The sequence below is a fragment of the Candoia aspera genome, chromosome 17 (genome assembly GCF_035149785.1).
Source record: "Candoia aspera isolate rCanAsp1 chromosome 17, rCanAsp1.hap2, whole genome shotgun sequence".
Lineage (NCBI taxonomy): Eukaryota > Metazoa > Chordata > Lepidosauria > Squamata > Boidae > Candoia > Candoia aspera.
In genome coordinates, this window is record NC_086169.1 from 3,008,398 (window position 1) to 3,027,190 (window position 18,793).

Consider the following 18,793-nt stretch of genomic DNA (forward strand, 5'->3'; position numbering starts at 1 on the left):
CCTCAGCGTCTTTCTTCCTAGCCGCTGGCAGGGAAACGCCCCGTTTCTTCTCACCCCGGCTTCACCTCGCTCTTTTCTCTTCTAACTCTTCCGCGGACTGACCAAGTGGCTTCCCTGCTGACTGCTTTTATACTTTCCCTCCAAAACAACTCTCAACCCGATTGGTTGCCCCAATATCGGTCTTCCAATGAGATTGGCTGTTAGCCTGGCTGTTTCATTGGCCCTTGGGTGTAGTGCGGAGACCAATGAGCGTGCAAACATCTGGGGGCCGGCTATAGGGGTTGAAAACGAGACCGTTCTAAACCTCACGTTTTATCGATGAGACCCCAGGCCCTTTTTAAAAACTTTTTATTTGACCTACATGGCCCTTAATGAAACAAATAAAAATAAAACATGCAGCTGAAAGCCCCATGTAAAGAAGGGTGAGGATGGGCAGGGTTGGCGTGCCGGCAGCCCCTCAACCGAGGACAGCCAATCAGGTTCCGCCGCGCCTCCTCAGGCCCCCGCCCCCAGACCCTTCCGCCCAATCGGCGTCGAAGGCGGCGGCTTTTGAAAAAAGGCGGTTCGGGGGGCGAGGTGAGGGGAAAGCCGCGCGAGGCCGGGAGGCGGCGCATGCGCGGCGGTGACGGGCTCATATTATCCAGGCGCTGGGCTCCTCCCCCTTCCCGTCCTCCTCCAACGGGCGCCGGCGAGAGCGAGGAAGGGTGGGGCTTCGGGCGCCGCGGGGGCCGTCGGGAAACGCCGAGCAGCGCCCGGAGGGAGCGAGACGGCGCCGGTCGCCCCGCGGTCCGCTTCCTGATCATGACGCACAAACAGATCTACTATTCGGACAAATACGACGACGAGGAGTTCGAGTACCGGTGAGAGGGGGCGGAGCCTGGCGTGACGGGCAGCTGCGCGGCGGCGCGTGGACGGCGGGGGGGGCGGGGCTAGAGGTTGCCGCGGCGACGGCACGAGCGGGGAGCGGGGAGCGGGAGGTGGGGGCGGGGTTTGGGCGGGGGCGGAGCTACGCCCACGGCTCCGACTTTTTATTTATTTATCGGTCCCAATGATATAATATTTATATAATCATATACATATATATATATATATGATTATATATAATATATATAAAATATATATAATAACATTTATATACACAATATGTATATGTATCAATAATACATAGTTATAATAATATTATATATATTATATATAATGTCACATATATATATGTATAACACGTTGATATTATATGCATATAATCGTACTGATATTATGTTAATGTGATATTTATATTAAGAGATAACATTTATACGGTTGTTATTGTCTGGGCTCTCTCTCCGACTTTGTGTTTTTTGCTTTTTTTTAATGCTTTTTTCCTCGTTTTGCACGCTGCCCTGAGTCCACCAGAGTTGGGCGGCCAATAAATACAAACAAATTATGACTATTATGACATTTTTATCCCACCTTTTTTCTTGCTCTGTATGGACTTAGCCACAATTGGTCTCCACCTCGATCCTTTTAAAGGGGTTCTAGGAGACCGTAAAATCCTCCCCCCCAAAAAAAAACAACAGTCCATTTGGCATCGTTTGGACTACATCTCCCATGGTTCCCAACCTTTGAGCTTGCAGGCTGGGGCTGATGGGAGCTGAGGCGGGAGACCCCCGGCAGCAGGTCAGGCCAAGATGGGGGTGGGGAAGGACAAAAAAATTCAGTGGGGCTTCCTAGCAGTAGGATGCGCTGGGCAAGTTGGTGGGACTCCAGCTCCCATCGCTCTGCATGGCCAAACGTAGCTGCCTCTTCTCCGCCGCCGCCCCAGGTGTGTTTCATAGCTTGGGCAGATGCTTGTGATGCCAACAATGCCTCCCGCCCCTCTCTCCCCTATCCGGCTGCTCTTGCAGGCACGTTATGCTGCCCAAGGACATCGCCAAGCTGGTTCCCAAGACCCACCTGATGTCTGAATCGGAGTGGCGGAACCTGGGGGTCCAACAGAGCCAAGGCTGGGTCCATTACATGATCCACGAACCAGGTAGGGTGAAAGTGCTAAAAACGTATCCGCACCACTCGTCGTGATCGTGAGGTCGCAGTGCAAAGCGCCTGGCCAGAGTTTCAATTATCGCCCTTCCCTAGGATTAAAAAGTTTGGGGCTTGAACCTTTCAAAAGCCACTTTGATCCTCCCCTGGAATGGGCAAGAGTCTGGTCTTCCTCGCAGGGCTGGCATCCCCCCATAAACACGTGGAAGCAGGGATTAAAAGAAAACCAAAGATTGAATGACTGGAGAACTCCTATTTTTTCCTAGCTATCTATCTTGGAAACAGGAGAGAATTAATTGTGAGATGTTTGCACATTGCGGTCGATGGGAGCTATCACTAACCCCGTCTGGGGTTCTTGCTGGGATTAATTAACTGCTGTAGGGTATTTTCACAACACATTTTGTCATGCAAACAGGGCCATGGAGACCCAACAAACACTTTCAAATGGATTAGCTATACATCACCTTTCGGGGGAATTATAATTCAGAGGGGGGGGGAGTGTGTGCTTTGCACACACTGAGATTCATTCTCAAGCAGAGCTGGGAGAGACCTGGGTCTGAAACTCCAGAGAGCATAGCCAAGCCAGTGACCACATTCACACAACACTTCGAACCTGGTCTGTTCGCTTCTGCAAAGCCACATTCGCTCAGCATGCCAAGCTTGGTTAGTTTTTTCAGCTCAGCATATTCTGCTGGGTTTCTTTGCGGTATAATACACTGTGAAAACAAATACAGAAAGCCGATTGCTGCTGCACAAATTATTTACACCTCAAGCTGGAAAGAAGAGTCTGCCCCATCAATAGAAGAATGGATAATTAAGATAATGGACTTGGCCCGGATGGCAAAACTAACGGACCTGTTAAATGATAAAAATATGGACGATTTTAAGAATGAATTGCAACCTTCTCTCGATTATATAAGGACAATGCAAAAAATAACAATATGTATATAGGATTTAGCAACTAAACACTTAATCAAATAGAAATAGGGGTGACATAGATTGAAAATAGAGAAGAAGTTAAGAGAACATAACTATAGATCTAAAATCACACTTTAGATAGTCGGAAACCACTTTTTAATAAGCTTTGTTGTTTTCTTCTTTTTGTCCTTTTTTTTTCTTCTTTTCTCTTTGTTCATTGTTATATGTATTTGTATGTATTGTTTATGTTATTTTGCTTTCTAATAAAGTATTTAAAATAAAAAACACAGAAAGCAAATTAACTCAGTAGCTGGGTTATGTGTATTGTGTGAACAGAGCCAGTAAAGAAAAGCTGATAGGGGGGTTTATGATAGTTTTCACACTGGGGGAGAAACCCAGGTTCTCAATATTCACGATGTTTTTTGCATGCCATTCTTTCTCTGCAGAGCCACACATCCTGCTCTTCCGAAGGCCGCTGCCAAAGAAGCTGGAAAAATGACACACATCAGTCCCCTTCCATGTTTTTAGACAGAAGCACCTTTCTTGTGAGCAACTGGTTCTTGTCTTTATTGTAAAATTTCAAGGAATATTTTAAGATGCCAGTCCAGAAAACACTGCTCAACATAATCAGCACACCAGCAGAGCCGAGAAAAGCTGCTATTGCCACCGATACTTTATCCGGCAAAACGGTCTGCGAAAACTAAGCAACTTCAGTATTTTAAAAATTTGTTATATTGGCTGAAAGCTCCACTTCGATCCAGCTCAGGGGCCAATTTGCTTTTTAAATCCCAGGTCTTGCAAAACTTTGTTCTGCTCTTGTTTTTTAAAATGTGCATTTCCTTTTTAATCTTGTATTTCAGCTTCTCCTTTGGAACTTTTAAAAGTCATTCTCAATATGATTGTTCTTCGGACTGTGTCAATAAAGGGTCACGGTGTTAAGGATCATTTCTGTCTTTGGGTACCCCAAATCACTGAGTTTTCTTTGCTGTTCAAATAAGCTGGGTATCCTGCGTGTAACTTGGAAATTTGAATAGTTAGCAGAGGGAGGACTCCTGTAAAAGTGAACTGGAAGTTGTGAGCAAGTAGTAGAAGCGTTGATGTAACTATACTGAGTTCAAACAACTATTTGAAAGGTATTGGTATAAAGCAGTGTTCCTCAACCTTGGCAACTTTAAAATAGGTGGACTTTGACTCCCAGAATTCCCCGGCCAGCCATGGAGTCCAAGTCCACATATTTTAAATTGCCAAGGTTGAGAAACACTGGTATGGAGGATTAAAATTCAACTATGTTGTGTTCCAAAGCAAGCCATTCAGGACTTTAAACTTTGAGCAAGTGGATCTATAAAAAAAATAAAGTAGGCATATTTAAGCTGTTGATTCAGTGGGCAAATGTACTAGCTTCCTGTAGTTACATCCGTATTGTATTTTTAAAGGGCCCTGTTTGCATTACAGGTCAATATATAATGTACTGCACTATTAAATAAGCATTCTGTAAATGTAAAAAAACTACCATGTCAAGAAAGCTAGAATCCTTCTCCCTGAGGCCTTAAAAAATTTTTTGCAAAGCTTTTTTTTTGATCAAAGTGCTTTCTATTTACACATGTTATGCTGAAACACATTTTTCCTAAAGTATTGTTTTAACTGCAGCTTCATTGTGTTGTGTGTTTATTACGTTACCTGCTTGGGATGTGGGTCATTTTAAAAGCAGGGTGTGAATGGCTGAAATCAGGGAAGAGGCAGAAGACAAAGCATTGTATGCCTTCCGTGCACGGCGGCGGAGACACAGCCAAGCACCCGTAGCCTTCGGAGAATTATTGAGGGTGATCTGAAGAGCAGAATGAGAGTTGAACCGTAGAAATAGCAGGAAAGGAGCTGAGGCTTGTAACCAAAACTCACTAAGGAAATGAGCTATTTGAGAGAGGAAAGACAGAGTCAAGGGACCAATGGGCTGAATTTTGCCCAAGTGTTTTTTAAGCTATAAAAATAATAAAGGCAGGATAGAAAACAAACATGAAAATAACACAAAATGCATAAAAATAAACATGAAATGAAAATAAACATGTTACAGGGTGGAATTGTGTAGCTTCGATTGCACCCCATTAAAGATGGGGATTGGCCAACATCAGTATTTCTTAATAGAATATTCAGTTTTCTCTGACCTGCCAAAGGAGCTTCCGTGAGCTGATCCATATAAAGATTGTTGACAGGGTTTGGATCTGTTCAGTTTAGCTAATCGATCCAGTGCCTTCGAGAGCGATCCGTAGGGACCTTTGCAATCCAGAGGTTTCCTTATTCAAAGGATGTGTCGTTCAAAGAGCTCCATATATGCAATCAATGGGAAAAGGCCGGCCTTCTTGGCAGGCTTGCAGTTTTAAAATAGCATAGCACAGAAGGAAAGAGGGGTGGGGAGGGAAGAGGAGGTCTGCAAACGCGGGATTCTTAAGCAGAAACGGCAATTTCCAACATTGCATGCCATTCAGAAAAAGGAGGAAGTGGGTGCTTTCGGCCTTTCAGCAGCGTTGATGGAAAGGGTATTTGTTATGAATAAAAATAATGAGAAAAACAAGTTCACTCCCCGTCCAAAGGGTAACGTCCTCGCATGAAGGGAGGGCCAGGAAGCATGATGGGAAATGTAGTTTCCCTTGGCCTAGAGCGTCGCTCCTTTTCGTTCTTCCTCTTCGCCGGCCAATCAGCGGTGCCTCCATTCCTCGCCCCTTTCACGCCAGACCAATAGAAAGCGGGGGAGGCGGGGCTCCCTGGGGAAGCAGCCAATGGGCGAGCGGCAGGCGGGGCCCTCGAGCCGTTTCTTGAGCAAGGCTTCGGTAAGTCGGAAGGGGCTCGGGAAGGCGAGCAGCCGCGGGGTCCCCGGGAGGAATTCCCCTAGACCGGCACGAAATGGTCTCGCCCGCCCTGGAGGCTTTGCAAAAGGCGCCCTCGAGCATGAGCAGAGTGCCTGCCTCCTTGGAGCACGTCCCCGAGCATGTGCAGAGTGTAAAATAGCCGCCGCCGCCGGAGGTGATGGCTCCTCTCATTTGGGATTGCCTGCTGTTGTTGAGATTAACACACAGGGGTGAATCATAGATCACAGGTCTTTATGGGGCCGTTTTGGGAAAGGGGGGGTCCCTTCACCCCCTCCCTCCTCCCCAAAAGCATCTTTCCTCAACCTGTTGGGTGGATTTCAACTCCCATCCTCCCCACCCAGCCTTTCTCGCAGGAACCAGGAAATTGAAATTATATTGTGCAAAATTAGCTCTGGGGCAACTGGCTGTAGCCTGGTTTGTGCTTTATATCCAGTTTCCCCAATGGCCAGCCTGGGCCTGGGGTGGGGTGGGGTGGGGTGGGGTGGGGTGGGGTGGGGGCCTTCCTAATGACTTCCCATCAGTTTTATTATGATTTCCACCTTTGCAAATGGAAATGTGCCCCATGGAGGCTGTGGAACCATGTTTTTCGAACTCGGCCACTTTAAGACGGGTGGACTTCAACTCCCAGAATTGGCTGGGCCAGGGAATTCTGGGAGTTGAAGTCCACCCGTCTTAAAGTGGCCTGGTTTGAAGAACACTGCTGTAGAATAAAGGCACAAAGTTAAGCAGAATGCGCACAGCTCTCCCAATTTGAGAAATGGCCCCTGTAATCTATCAGTGGCTGTTTATGATCCGATGCCAATGCAGCTGGTTGTGATTTATTCTGGAAACAGTGGAATCCATGCCTTACAAGGCTGCGGGAAGCCAATCCACTTAATTTAATTCTACAGGTCCGAGGCTGCCCGACTCTGCAACGCTCTGGATGGCTTTAAAAGCAAGAAATGATAATAATAGAACGTAGATGTCTGGAAGAAAGCAATCACCAACGTATTTTTTAAAAACATCCTGCGTCCAAGGGGTTGTAACGGGCGTGCAGATCTTAATTTCCTTGGGGTTTTGCAGGCAGCGCGGCTTCACGGGTCCCCCCGGGGCCACGCTTAGAACTGGCAGCATCCAAGGGCCGGTCGCTCATTCGCTGGAACCGCTGGCTCCACAGGAACATTGTGCAAGCCAGAGAGCCGAGGGGGCGTCTCCAAGTTATGGCGTCCCATGATGATGGGGCAGTTTCAAGAAGCAGGGGAAGTGCCTCTAATCCTGTGGCCGTGACTGCTGGCATCATCGTAATCGGAGACGAGATCCTAAAGGTACCTGAGCCTTCCTACATCTGTGTGTGCTTTAGAGAAATCGAGGCAGCTTTGATCAGCGGATTAAACTTCGTCGGTGACACAATAAACTGAATTGTTCGCGAACGTGGTGTTGATTACGGACTGACTCGTTCATTTGTTAGATTTATACCCGGCTTTTCGCACCGGGGCTTAAGAGAGCAGACAGAGCCTGCTCCCCCCTGTTTTTTCCTACAACACTCCTGCAAGGTAGCCCAGGCCGAGAGAGGGCTACTTGGTCAAGCTGTCCTCTGAGCTTCTGTGGCTGAGGGTGAACTAGTACCCAACTAGTCTAACCCAAGGTTTCTCAACTTTGGCAAATTGAAGAAGGGTGGACTTCAACTCCCAGAATTCCCCAGCCAGCCATGTGTAATTCAGGGATTACACAAAGACAGTCACTGTTTTAGCAACTTATGTTTCATTGAGTAGGATTTAGCACGGTCTGTAAAGACAGCCATAATGTGGTTTATTTGTCTTGATGTGCCTTTATTGTATAAATTAGCCAATTGTGGCTTATTAGTATAAGCTTCGTGCAGGTTTGAACCTGGTCTCTGACAACTGATCTACCAGGAGGTAGAAGAGATTCCAAATTTATTATTTCAGATCAAATTCTGTGGTTGGGCAAACACAGATTCAGTCTGAGGCACCCTGTTTTAAGCCTTGTGCAGCACATCGTAAGGGACAGCTGGTTTGCAAAAGCAGGTCACTAAGTTACTAGTCCTCAAGGAACCTGGAAGAAGGCAGAGGAGACCTGGAATTAGATTTCTAGAGCAAACATAGTATATATTTTAAAATAAAAAATAAAACGTGGTATATATTTTAAAATACAGATTTCAGAACTGGGGCCCTCTTCGACTGAAGGGGATCCTGCTAAAATCTGTCTCTCTTTGCAGGGTTACACTCAGGACACCAATTCTTTTTTCATGTGCCATAAGCTCCGCTCGCTGGGCGTGAAGGTGGCCAAGATCTCCGTGGTGCCGGACGAAGTGGACGCCATTGCCACCGAGGTCACATCCTTCGCCAACAGATTCACTTACGTCTTGACGTCGGGTGGCATCGGCCCCACGCACGACGATGTCACCTTTGAAGCCATCGCAAAAGCCTTCGGCGAAGAAGTCCGTCCCCACCCAGAGATGGTCGAGCTAGTTAACCAATTTTTCGGCAAGTCCAAGCCCGAGAGCCCCAAGATGAAGCTGGCTTGTGTCCCCGAGTCATCCCTTCTCAATTACGGGGTGGACAAGGAGACAGGCCGTACCTTCCCGTTCCCCCTCGTCAGCGTCCGAAATGTGTACATCTTCCCAGGCATCCCGTCGCTGATGAAACGGGCCCTGGATGGTCTCGGGCATCTCTTCCAAAACGAGAAGACCCAGTTTTACTCCCAGGAGATCTACGTGAATGCCGAAGAAACCCGGATCGCTTCGGTGCTCAACCAAGCCCACGCCAAGTTCTGGCCCCGCACTAACCTGGGCTCGTACCCCGATTGGGTCAGTAACTACCACCGAGTCAAGCTGATCCTTGACTCGGACTCGAAGGCAGAGCTGGACGAGGTCCACGCTTTCCTGATGGAGAACTTGCCTTCGGGGTTAGTGGTGCCCTTGATCGCCGATCCCATCTCCCGGGCCGCTACGGATGTCTACAGCTTGGCTGAATCCGGTAGGTAGACCTATCTGCCGTACGGGCATATCTTTCGAGATAGGAGAGCCGGCAAGCCCCAGTTGGTGCCAAATTACAACTCTTCCCTGCTTCTTGCCAGAACCCTCCCTTGCCCCTATCCTTCCCTGCCCCTATGCTGGGAGATATAGGTTAGCAACCCCAGGAAGCCCACAGATTTCTGGCCCTTGTCAACCGAGGTTTTGCTCATGGCACCTTCTCCTTCCTACCCACAGGTTCTCCCCTTGGGCAGAAGGTGGCAGCAGCATTACGGACCATTGAAGAAAGCTTGGATAGCTACAGTATCTCAAAAATCTGCATTGGGTTTAATGGCGGGAAAGACTGCACGGCCCTGTTGCATCTTTGTTACGCTGCTGTGCACAGGTGCCTTGCTTTCTCTGCTTTCGATCCTGCTTTGAAGTGCTTGCAAGGCCAGCCTCCCAAACCGTCATTAAAATCTTAAATTTCGGTGGGCTTTAGAAAGAAGAGGCTAGTTTCTAGTCCTTAGGGTTGGCTTCAGGTCTGTATCATCCATATAGCTCCAAGTTCGGTTTTGCAGGAGGTTAAAATGCTGGTACTTGACCGGCTTTCCCCGCGCGATTTGGTGTGTTCCAGATCTGGTGGCTTGAGGTTCCCAGACACCTGGGGATGATGGGGGCTGTGATCAAGCACAACTGGAGGCCATCCAGTTGAGCTTGTGTGGGATCAGAGCCCCAAGACAGTCAGGTGAGCTCTCGATGCTGTTGCTTATTGTAGTGGCATGTGGGAAAGACCTTGGGAGACGGGGCAAAGAGACACTGCCAAGGGAACAGTCAGATAAGAGGCGGCTTAGCCCGCAGCTGCATAATGGGAGGGGAAAGAGGCTCAGAAGGGACCCTCCCTAGTTTCTCGGGCTGTAAAGGAGACGGAGGGAGAATTGGACTTTCAGACTTGCAAGATTGATGTCAGCCTAACCAGGTAGACCAGATGATGGTAACTACCAGTCCCTGACTGAAAGCAGACCGGCGGCTGGTGTCAGCCTTCCCAGGTAGACCAGACAGGAAACACAACCAGTTGAGCTAATTCTACTTTACTGTAAGGCTACATTAACAGGATCTTGCAAGTCTGAAAGTCCAATTCTCCCCCCGTCTCCTTTACAGCCCGAGAAGCCAGGGAGGGTCCCTTCTGAGCCTCTTTCTCCAGCCATTATGCAGCTGCAGGCTCAGCCCTCTCTTATCTGACCATTTTCTAGGCAGCGTCCCTTTGCCCCGTCTCCCAAGGTCTTTCCCACACACCGTTACCTCAATTCTTCCTTTTTGCAACTTTTTCGTCTGTAGACGATACCCAGAGAAGCTGGAACAGCTGCAGGCTCTTTACGTCCGCACCACGCTTCCCTTCCCGGAGATGGAAGAGTTCATTCAGGACACTGCTCAGCGGTAGGCACCGAAGCTTCCTTTGGGGCATCTTTTGACGCCACGTCAGGGCAAGTCTGCTGCCGCATTCTTTTTTGCTGTGGAGCCTCAGCAGTCCTGCATTCACGCAGAACTACGGTCCCGTCCACCAATCCAGAGGAAGGGATTCCAAAAACAGCCATGACACAGAATCCGGGCATTTTGGCACTTGTCAAACCTCCCGGCGATTCTTCCCACAGGTACAAGATTCGCATTTGTGTGGTCCACGGGAACATCAGAGAGGCTCTCGGCATCCTGAAAACTCAGCAGCCCAATCTGGAGGCTGTGCTGATGGGTACGCGTCGCACCGATCCCTACTCCTGCACCCTGACGCCCTTCTGCATGACGGACCCCGAGTGGCCACAGTATATGCGGGTCAGCCCTCTGCTGGTAAGTCCTGCTGCGGCTGGTATTTTAATAGAGCTCATTGGAGGATACGATCCGATCAAATCTTTATTACAGTCATAGACCAGCGTCTTGACAATACAGGCAGTCCTCGCTTAACGACCACAACGGGGACCGGAATTTTGGTCGCTAAGTGATGCGGTCGTCAAGTGAACCCAGACCCGATGTTGCGACCATTTTTGCAGTGGTCTTTAAACAAATCGCATGGCTGTTAAGCGAATCATGTGGTTAAGCAAATCACGCGATTTCCCGTTGATTTTGCTTGCCGGAAGCCAGCTGGGAAGGTTGAAAGTGATGATCACATGACTGCAGGGATGCTGTGACAGTCGTAAGTGCAAGGACTGGTCCCAAGTCGACCGGTCGCAAGTCGGGTTTAGCGCCGTCGTAAGTCCGAACCGTCGCTAAACATTTCCAGCCTTGTTGTTCTTGGATTCCCTTTATTTTTAACAGACGGATGGTGCTTGAACACTTTTTTTTTTAATTTTGGCATTTTTATTAGACCCTTTAAAGAAAATACATAAGTTTTGAAAAAGAGGCACGCAAAAAGAATGAGGGAATCAACCACAAGGGAATAAACCAGGGATTTAGGAGTGTCGTGGAGTCTGGCACTTTTGTTAATTAGCAATAAATAATTGAGGTTGTCATATTGGCAGTCTTAAGACTCGCTATTAAACTTTAAAGCACTCAAGAGCGGTGATCAACACAGTATATGTCACCCAGCACAATTATCAGCCATAATAAACTCAATTCATCTTAACTAAGAATCTGTATTAATTGGCATGCCACCCTTAACATTTCCAGCCTCGTTGTTCTTGAATTCCCTTTATTTTTAACGGACGGAGGGCGCTTGAACACTTTTTTTTTTTTCAATTTTGGCATTAAAAAAAATGTCTCCCCTTTGTGAATCACTGCTTTTCAGTTGCACTGCCCCTACAATCCAACTTTTCTTGCTGGAACAGGCTTGGTGGGTTCTTGCGATGTGCGTGTCGAACCCCCACTCATGCCCTTGATTATTTTTTCCCCTCTCCTGACTGACACTTAGGACTGGAAGTACCACGATATATGGGGCTTTCTTCGCAGCCTTTACATTCCCTACTGCATTCTGTACGACAAGGGGTAAGTGCAGTAACCTCTTGGGTCCTTAGCTAAGCTGGAAAAAAAGCATTTACAGGAGTATTTGCACTCGTAAGCAGTCAAAGACCCTAGGAAGCTTTTAAAAGCCCAGATGTGTTCAGAATGTGACCGTCTTTAACATGGGGGGCGTGGGGGAGAAGAGGAGAGCGCCAGCGTGGACAGGGCTGCTCACTAGACTGGGATATTCTGGATTTTTCTCTTGTTTCAGAGGGGTGAGGTTTGTTTTCAAACTAGGTCTACACTTTTTGAGACCTACACAAGTTTGCAGGGGTTGACTCTTGATTTCGAGAGGCAGGCTCCTGGGGTCGTTTTGCGTTGGAAACTCAACCAGATCTGACTTTCCCGCCTTTGATTTAAGCCACAGAGTTCTTGCCAGGGCAAAAAAAGAGGATTTCAAGCCTTCCAGATACGGCTGTACGAATTGAACCTTCTGGGGTTTGCAGCCAGTGATGCTGGCTGAGCCCTTTAGGATTGTAGTCCTTCAAAGCCGGGACGATAGGCACAATGTTTTATGTGAAATCACGCAGGCACCAAACACCTGTTCGAAAAACAAGGGTTAACTCCTGAAATGGTCTCTTTGGTTAGAATGGGTATGTACAGGTAGTCCTCGCTTAACGACCACAATTGAGACCAGAATTTTGGTTGCTAAGCAAAGCAGTCATTAGGCGAATCTGACCCAATTTTACAAATCGCCACAGTCGAAAAATGGCAGCCATGTGACCACGGGATGCTGCAACGGTCATAAATGCAAACCGGTTGCCAAGTGCCCAAATCGTGATCCCGTGACTGCAAGGATGCTGAGACAGTCTTAAGCGTGAGCACCGGTTGTAAGTTGGTTGTTTCAGCACCGTCGTAAGTCTGAAGCATCACTCAACAAATGGTCATTAAGTGAGGACTACCTGTAATGAAGCTGATTAGCTGTGGATTGATGATGTCCTGGTTCTTTCCTTTCTCTGGCTGGCTCCACATTTTGGCAGTTACACCTCGCTGGGCAGCATGACCAACACACGGAAAAACCAAGCTCTGCGTTACACAGACGCACGAGGCCAGGAATCCTACCGGCCAGCTTACGAGTTGGAAAACGAAGAAGAGGAACGTGTCTCCCGCCACTGAACTGTGATGTCCGTGGCCAGCATGGCTGGTTCAGCAAGGCCTGAAAAAAGTAACTGAGTTCAGGCCCGGCTTATTAGAGTGGAAGTGAATGCATGGCAACAGCCACCCTCGGGCCTCTCTAGTCCCCTTGGCATCTGGTAGATGGGTCTTATGCCCCGAATTATTATATATCTCGCCGCTGAGACAGTGGCTGGCGGGCTGTGTTGTCTGTTCTCTGCGTTGCAAAGAAAAAGGGAATAAATCCCTGTTATTTCCAGTTCACGGTGTTCCCCGGTCCTCATTTTGAGCTTGGCGCTGCTGTGAATTGAGTCAGTCAGAGGGCTGGTTAGACTTGCCCATGAGGAATTGGAGATCTGTTCTGTACAGCAGCGTTTCCCAACCTTGGCAACTTTAAAATGGGTGGACTTCAACTCCCAGAATTCCCCAGCCAGCAAGGCCCTTGGGTTGGATTCCTGTCCTGGGCAGAGGGGTTGGACTAGATGATCTCCAGCGATACTTCCCACCCTCCCATTCTAGGATTCCCATTCTGGGTGAGATTATCTAGAAAACTGCAATTTGTGGAAGGTTGGCCAATATGGCTTCCTGCGCTGGGTGAGGGTTGGTCTAGCTGACCTCTGAGGTACCTCCATCCTCTAATTCTATGAATTCGCTAAGGGGCTGGGTGCAGCGGCTGTTACGGGGCCTTACAAAACAGCCAGCACAATCTGCAGGAAAGGATGAGCGGAAAAGCTTTCTTGGGGATTGTGGGGTTGCGCCACCAACCAATTGAATGGGCCGTGTTGGCGCAACACCATAAGCCACAAAGTAGCCTAAGCTAGCTTAATATTAACAAGTTTAGCATGCTGCAGAAATGCAGTGCTTAGATCTTCTTAGAGCCTTGCTTGGTTAACTGAGGTGTTAATCTCAGCAGCCCAGTCTATAAACAAGTGAAATAGACTTCCGTGCTAAAGTAGTGAAATTGACCTGCAAGGTTTTTTTTCCCCCCTTTCCTTTCATGGTTAATTTCAAGGTAGGGATTACAACTGCCATCGTCCCCGGCCGGCACGGCTGCACTACCTCCTCCCTTGAGTTTTCTTGGCATGCTCAGCTCCGCTGCATTCAAATTGCCCTGCTATCCATTTGCCACCAACCTCTCTCCCTTTTTGCTATTTTAATCCTCATGTTTATCATCATTTTTGGCTGTTGGGGGGGGGGGAATGCTGGCATCCACATGGGGGCAACACAGGGGCCCCAGGCCGAAGACTCCAATGCACAAAATGTTTCCGAGCTCTCGCGGACGAAAACAGCGAGCATCTAATTGGAGAATCAACTGGAAACATGTTTTGTCATGACTGCGCAGAGCAAAAGCCTACTCTTTGTTAGCGCGGGGGCCCCACGGCTTAGTTGTGGCCCGGCGGGCGTTTCATCCAGATATTTCAGATATTTCCAGGGCTGGCAACCAACAGAGCTGGTGCCTCGCATGTGGCTTAAAAAGCAGATCTGGTACCTGATTGACCCAGAGCATCATGTCCTCTCTGGAAAGGTTTTAGGGCCCACATTCGGCGGTCCTGGCTGCCTCGACGGGATCCTGCGGCTTACGGCAGGCCGTCCAGAGGCTCGCTTTCCCGTGCTGCGGAAGCTGAAACTTCTCCGAGAATGCTTCTATCTCTTCCTTTGCTGCTGGTGTCTAAAGGAGCTGCTGGATTAAAGCGTCCCGCAGAGGCCGATTCCCCACATTGGCACTGGGGCTGGAATTATTCCTGGCCACGCAGTCAAGTAAGTGGAGATGTCTTTTTGGTCCCCGGGCAAGCAAAAGGCTGTTTTGCGGAGGGGCGTTTGGGCTGCGCATGGATGCTTTCAGCCTTGGGATCCCCAAGAGGCCAGAGCAAGATGGCGGGGGGGGGGGGATCCCTGAACCGGCTCCGCATAACCTCCCCGCTCAGAGCGTGGGGACCGAGGAGGGCCACCGTTCATCAAGGCCGGGGAAATAATTGGGCCGGTTAATTGCCGCAATACAAATCGGTTGGATTTCTTCATGGGAGTCTGTCCCTGGACACCAAGGGCGGTCCCAAAGCCCTGTTTTGCACACTTTTTTAAAAATTACTATTCAAAGTTCTATCACCAGCCCACTCCCCCCAAAAAGGAGAAGGCTTCTGGCTCGCTCCGTCGGGAAACCGGATGTGGTGCTGAGGTCTGGGTTTGTTTTTTTTTAACGATCTTGCCTCCTTCGCCATCATAGCTGAACTTCCATGTCCAGGGGCAGTATGCCTCTGGGGTATTAGATGCTGGGAGGCTAAGCAACCTCATCCTTCGGCTACACGGGTCCTTCCTCTGCTCCTGCGGGGCTTTTCAGTGTTTGCCGTTTCTTCAGGAAAGGGTCTTTTTGAGAAAATAGGCAATTTAATTCAGTCTCATTCAGGGGTCTCTCCAGCAGCCTGGGTAAGAGTCTAGGGCGTAACAGTGGCTTCCAGCTGTGCTGGACTACAGCTGCCATAATCCCCCACAGGGCTGGGGCAATGGGTTTTGTAGTCCAGCGCCTCTGGATGTTAGGCAGCGGGGGAAATGTTAGCTTAGATCAGTGTGTCTCCAGCTTGGCCACTTGAAGGTGTGTGGACTTCAACTCCCAGAATTCAACTCCCAGAACATCTTCAAAAGGCCAAGGTGGAGAAACACTGGCTTAGATGATGGGATATCTTTCCACTCAGAGGCTTAGCATGGGCAGGCCCTGTTCGGTCCAAGACACAGGAAAACATTCGCATCCTGGATTTATTTGGCCGGCTTTCCCATCTTCACTTATCTTTCGTTTCAGGCCCTTGCAACGAGGGAGCGACGCTGTGATGCCGATGCCACCGCCCTTTTTTTGCCAGAACGAGGATGTTTCATTGAGGGAAAAAACAATAGTTGGCCAGGAGGGGTGGGGGGGCGGTGGGATTAGAGCTGCCTTTCTTCTTTGCTAGGAATGTCCAAACCGGAAAAAAAAAATCCGCATCCGAAGCCAACTCTCCGGTTTGATTCAGTGGCTGACTTGCAAAAATAAAAAATTGCACTGTGCCGCCTGCATTTTTAAGAATTGCGGAGCAGACCCAACCACAGCCTAGAGATGACTTGCCTCCCTCGCCTTTCCGCCTAGGGGTGAGCAACGGCCACAGTTCCCTTGCCGGCGGAATTTTTTGGTGAAACCTGGTTAACTTAGCTACACACCGCTGAACTGCTCCAACTCCCTGGGTTAAAAGAACCCGCCCTGCATGTAGAAAGCTAGAGTGTCAAGGGGGAGAGCTACGAGGCTAGTTATTTCCTTGCGGGGAATGAGTCTTTTTTTTTTTTTAAACAGTCAATCGTAGCATTGCCCAGATCCCTAAAAAGTACCCCTCCTGAATAGTGTGCCTTTTGAAGCGAGCTCTGCTGTTTTAAGCCTGTAGGCCGGCTGACATTTTGATCGTGGGACATCCTGCTTCTGGTTTTTCTCAGTTATGCCTGCCTTCAATGCGGGGAATGAATTCAGCTGCGCTGTTTGCCAAAACAACTTCTTGCATGCGCATTTGAGGAGCCAGTCGCTCGCGCCGCAGCTTCACAAATCCGCCTTTCCCAGAAATGAAATAAAAATAAAAATCTCTTCGCTGGCTGGCTGGCCCTTCACCAAAAGGTTGCTGACCCCTTTCTCCTCCAGCGGGCATTCCCTGCTCGAGTTGGCCGGCCCGCCGATTCCCCCCGCTTTGTCCTCCCGACGGGGGAATTGGAGCAGAGCCTCCCTGTCCAAGAGCAGTCTACCTCGGTCGGGAAGTTAAGGCAACGGGGTCGAGATTCATAACTTATTCCCCCACCAGGCTGGCCACGATTGGAAACAGGAGGCTGGGCTGCGGGGGCGGTGGTGGGTGCGTTTCCTTTGCGCTTCTCCGCGGCTAATGTCAACTGCCCCCCCCATTCCCCATCCCCGTCCCGGCCCCCATCGCGACAGCCACTTCCCCATTCCTAACTCCGGCCGAGCTTCTCCGTCTCCGCTCCTTCCTTCCTGCTTCTCTTGATAAGATCCTCTCCCCGCGCCGAACGCGGCGCGGCCGGGGCTGGCGCCAGAGGTCACCGCGTGGCCAACCCTCCCCGGGCTGCTAAGGGTGCAGCCAGGCTGGGGACTCCCTGCCTCCCTCGCTGCCCGCCTGCCCGCCCGACCTCCGGAGCCGGCTTTCCGCGGCGTGCCCAGATCACATCTGGATGGGTACCGCTGGGTTGCAGCGCCCGCCGCGCGTCCTGCAGAGACGGGGCGCGGGGCGCACGGAAGCGGCCCCCCGCTTTGGATGCTGGCTGCGGCGGAGTGGCGGGGGCGCGCGCTGATTTTGCTGTGGCGGGGGCGGAGGCGACCTCCTTGCCCGAGGCTTGCCTCGCCGGCGCCAAGCGCGGCTGGCTTGGTCCTGGGACCAAGAGCCGCGCGGCGCCAGCGCAATCTCTCCTATCTCCTGGGGAAGTTGGAAGAGGAAGCGGGGAAGATAGCGCGGGCCGCAGCCGTCTCGCGAACGCCCGGGCTGCTTAAAGGGCAGCCTCCCTGGGATTTTGCAAGCCCTCCCTCCCCTTCGACAGGAGAGGCCCCATGGAAGACGCTCCCATCAATCCCTAGGGAAGGACCGGCCGAGGAAACCACTGGAAACTCCGCAGATGGTTGGCTTCGTTGTAATCCAGTGTTTTTCAACCTCAGCGGCTTGAAGATGGGTGGACTCAACTCCCAGAATTCCCCAGCCGGCATGCTTGAAGATGGGTGGACGTCAACTCCCAGAATTCCCCAGCCGGCATGCTTGAAGATGGGTGGATGTCAACTCCCAGAATTCTGGGTGTTGAAGTCCACATATCTTCAAGTTGCCAAGTCTGAGAAACACTAGAGGGAGTGCAGAAAAGCCCTACCAGGTGGACTGCAGCAGGTGCTGCCCCAGCCTCCAACTCTAAGGGGCTTTTGCTCTTCCTGGGTCAAAGTGGCCTCATTCAGGGGACCATGAGGACTAGAAGCTTGGCATTGTTTGAAAGGAACAGCAGTGGAAGGCTTGGTCATCCAAAGAAAGCTAAAAACTCTCTGCCTTGATGGAAAGGTGTGGAGAGGGTGGTGTGTGTGTCCCCTCCCGGTCCCCACCACCATCCACTTCTGTAATAAGGGGAGACAGAGCAAGCAAGGGTGGGTCCCTAGGGCCGCATAATGGGGTGCCGGCTTCACGTCTCCACTTCCCTGGGGGACAGAGGGGCAAGACAGAGGAAACGAGGGAAAAGATAGATAAATGTTGGCTTGCTACCAACCCAGAAACAGACCTGCCTGTTCCTTTGAGGAAGAGACAGATTTCCCACAGAGGTCAGCCTAAACTGGAGTCCAAAACCCCAAAGCCCCCGTCCCTTCCCTTCAATTTGCCTCAAACGCTTGGCCATCAGAGAGTCGTGCAATTGAACCCACACAACACCCTCAGTGGCTGCACATAGACAGGGAGTGCAGGAGTGACTTGCCCATTGCTAACTTCATTCACGTTCCCCAGAATTAAGAGATTGGAGGGGGGGAGTTTAGTGGGGGGCCTACCCAGCCTGCTTGTTGCTGCAAAGCCAGAATAGGGCCTGTTCTCGACCCAGTCCAGCAGATTCAGCCCTTGGCGAACAGAAGCAAGGCTGGAGTTCTGAACCCAGAACAAGGGGATTGCAAATCTAAAAGACCACCGCCCTCATCCCCTGCTGCCTTTCGTCTCCCCCTTCAAACCAGACAGAATTGGGCATCTCCTTTGGCCAAGTCTGGCAGAAGTGGGGAGAATTGGCCTTTGCTCCTCCAATCTGGGGGCGCCAACCCCCGAATCAGCCCCCGATTTTGCTTTCGGCCATACCTCCACCTCCTTTTGGCCAAGGCCTTCCCAGGAAGGCTGAAGGTATTCCAGACCCCTCCTCGTTTCCTCCCCCCGGCCACTGACTCCCACACTGAGAGGCTGGGCTAAGGAAGGATGGGGAGGGGACA

General features: G+C 50.2%; 2 protein-coding genes across 2 annotated transcripts; both read left to right on the forward strand.

The window, feature by feature from the left end:
• The first annotated feature begins 694 nt into the window (after positions 1-694).
• On the forward strand, positions 695-3,873 carry CKS1B (CDC28 protein kinase regulatory subunit 1B). Its single transcript, XM_063316612.1, has 3 exons — positions 695-860; positions 1,884-2,011; positions 3,381-3,873. The coding sequence occupies exons 1-3, from the start codon at positions 802-804 to the stop codon at positions 3,431-3,433; spliced, it is 240 nt and encodes a 79-aa protein (XP_063172682.1). The 5' UTR covers positions 695-801; the 3' UTR covers positions 3,434-3,873.
• Positions 3,874-6,727: 2,854 nt separating this feature from the next.
• Positions 6,728-13,090, forward strand: FLAD1 (flavin adenine dinucleotide synthetase 1). Its single transcript, XM_063316852.1, has 7 exons — positions 6,728-7,099; positions 8,011-8,770; positions 9,004-9,151; positions 10,084-10,182; positions 10,398-10,587; positions 11,645-11,718; positions 12,714-13,090. Exons 1-7 carry the CDS (start codon positions 6,995-6,997, stop codon positions 12,847-12,849), a joined length of 1,512 nt encoding a protein of 503 aa, XP_063172922.1. The 5' UTR covers positions 6,728-6,994; the 3' UTR covers positions 12,850-13,090.
• Positions 13,091-18,793: the final 5,703 nt, after the last annotated feature.

What these genes read in the sequence shown, in the direction of transcription:
- FLAD1 (XM_063316852.1), top strand. Translation starts at nt 6,995, where the DNA reads ATGGCGTCCCATGATGATGGGGCAGTTTCAAGAAGCAGGGGAAGTGCC. An exon ending in TCGGAGACGAGATCCTAAAG is followed by an intron (nt 7,100 to 8,010) that starts GTACCTGAGCCT and finishes CTCTCTTTGCAG; the next exon opens with GGTTACACTCAGGACACCAA. An exon ending in CTACAGCTTGGCTGAATCCG is followed by an intron (nt 8,771 to 9,003) that starts GTAGGTAGACCT and finishes TCCTACCCACAG; the next exon opens with GTTCTCCCCTTGGGCAGAAG.
- CKS1B (XM_063316612.1), top strand. Translation starts at nt 802, where the DNA reads ATGACGCACAAACAGATCTACTATTCGGACAAATACGACGACGAGGAG. An exon ending in GACGAGGAGTTCGAGTACCG is followed by an intron (nt 861 to 1,883) that starts GTGAGAGGGGGC and finishes CTGCTCTTGCAG; the next exon opens with GCACGTTATGCTGCCCAAGG. An exon ending in TTACATGATCCACGAACCAG is followed by an intron (nt 2,012 to 3,380) that starts GTAGGGTGAAAG and finishes CTTTCTCTGCAG; the next exon opens with AGCCACACATCCTGCTCTTC.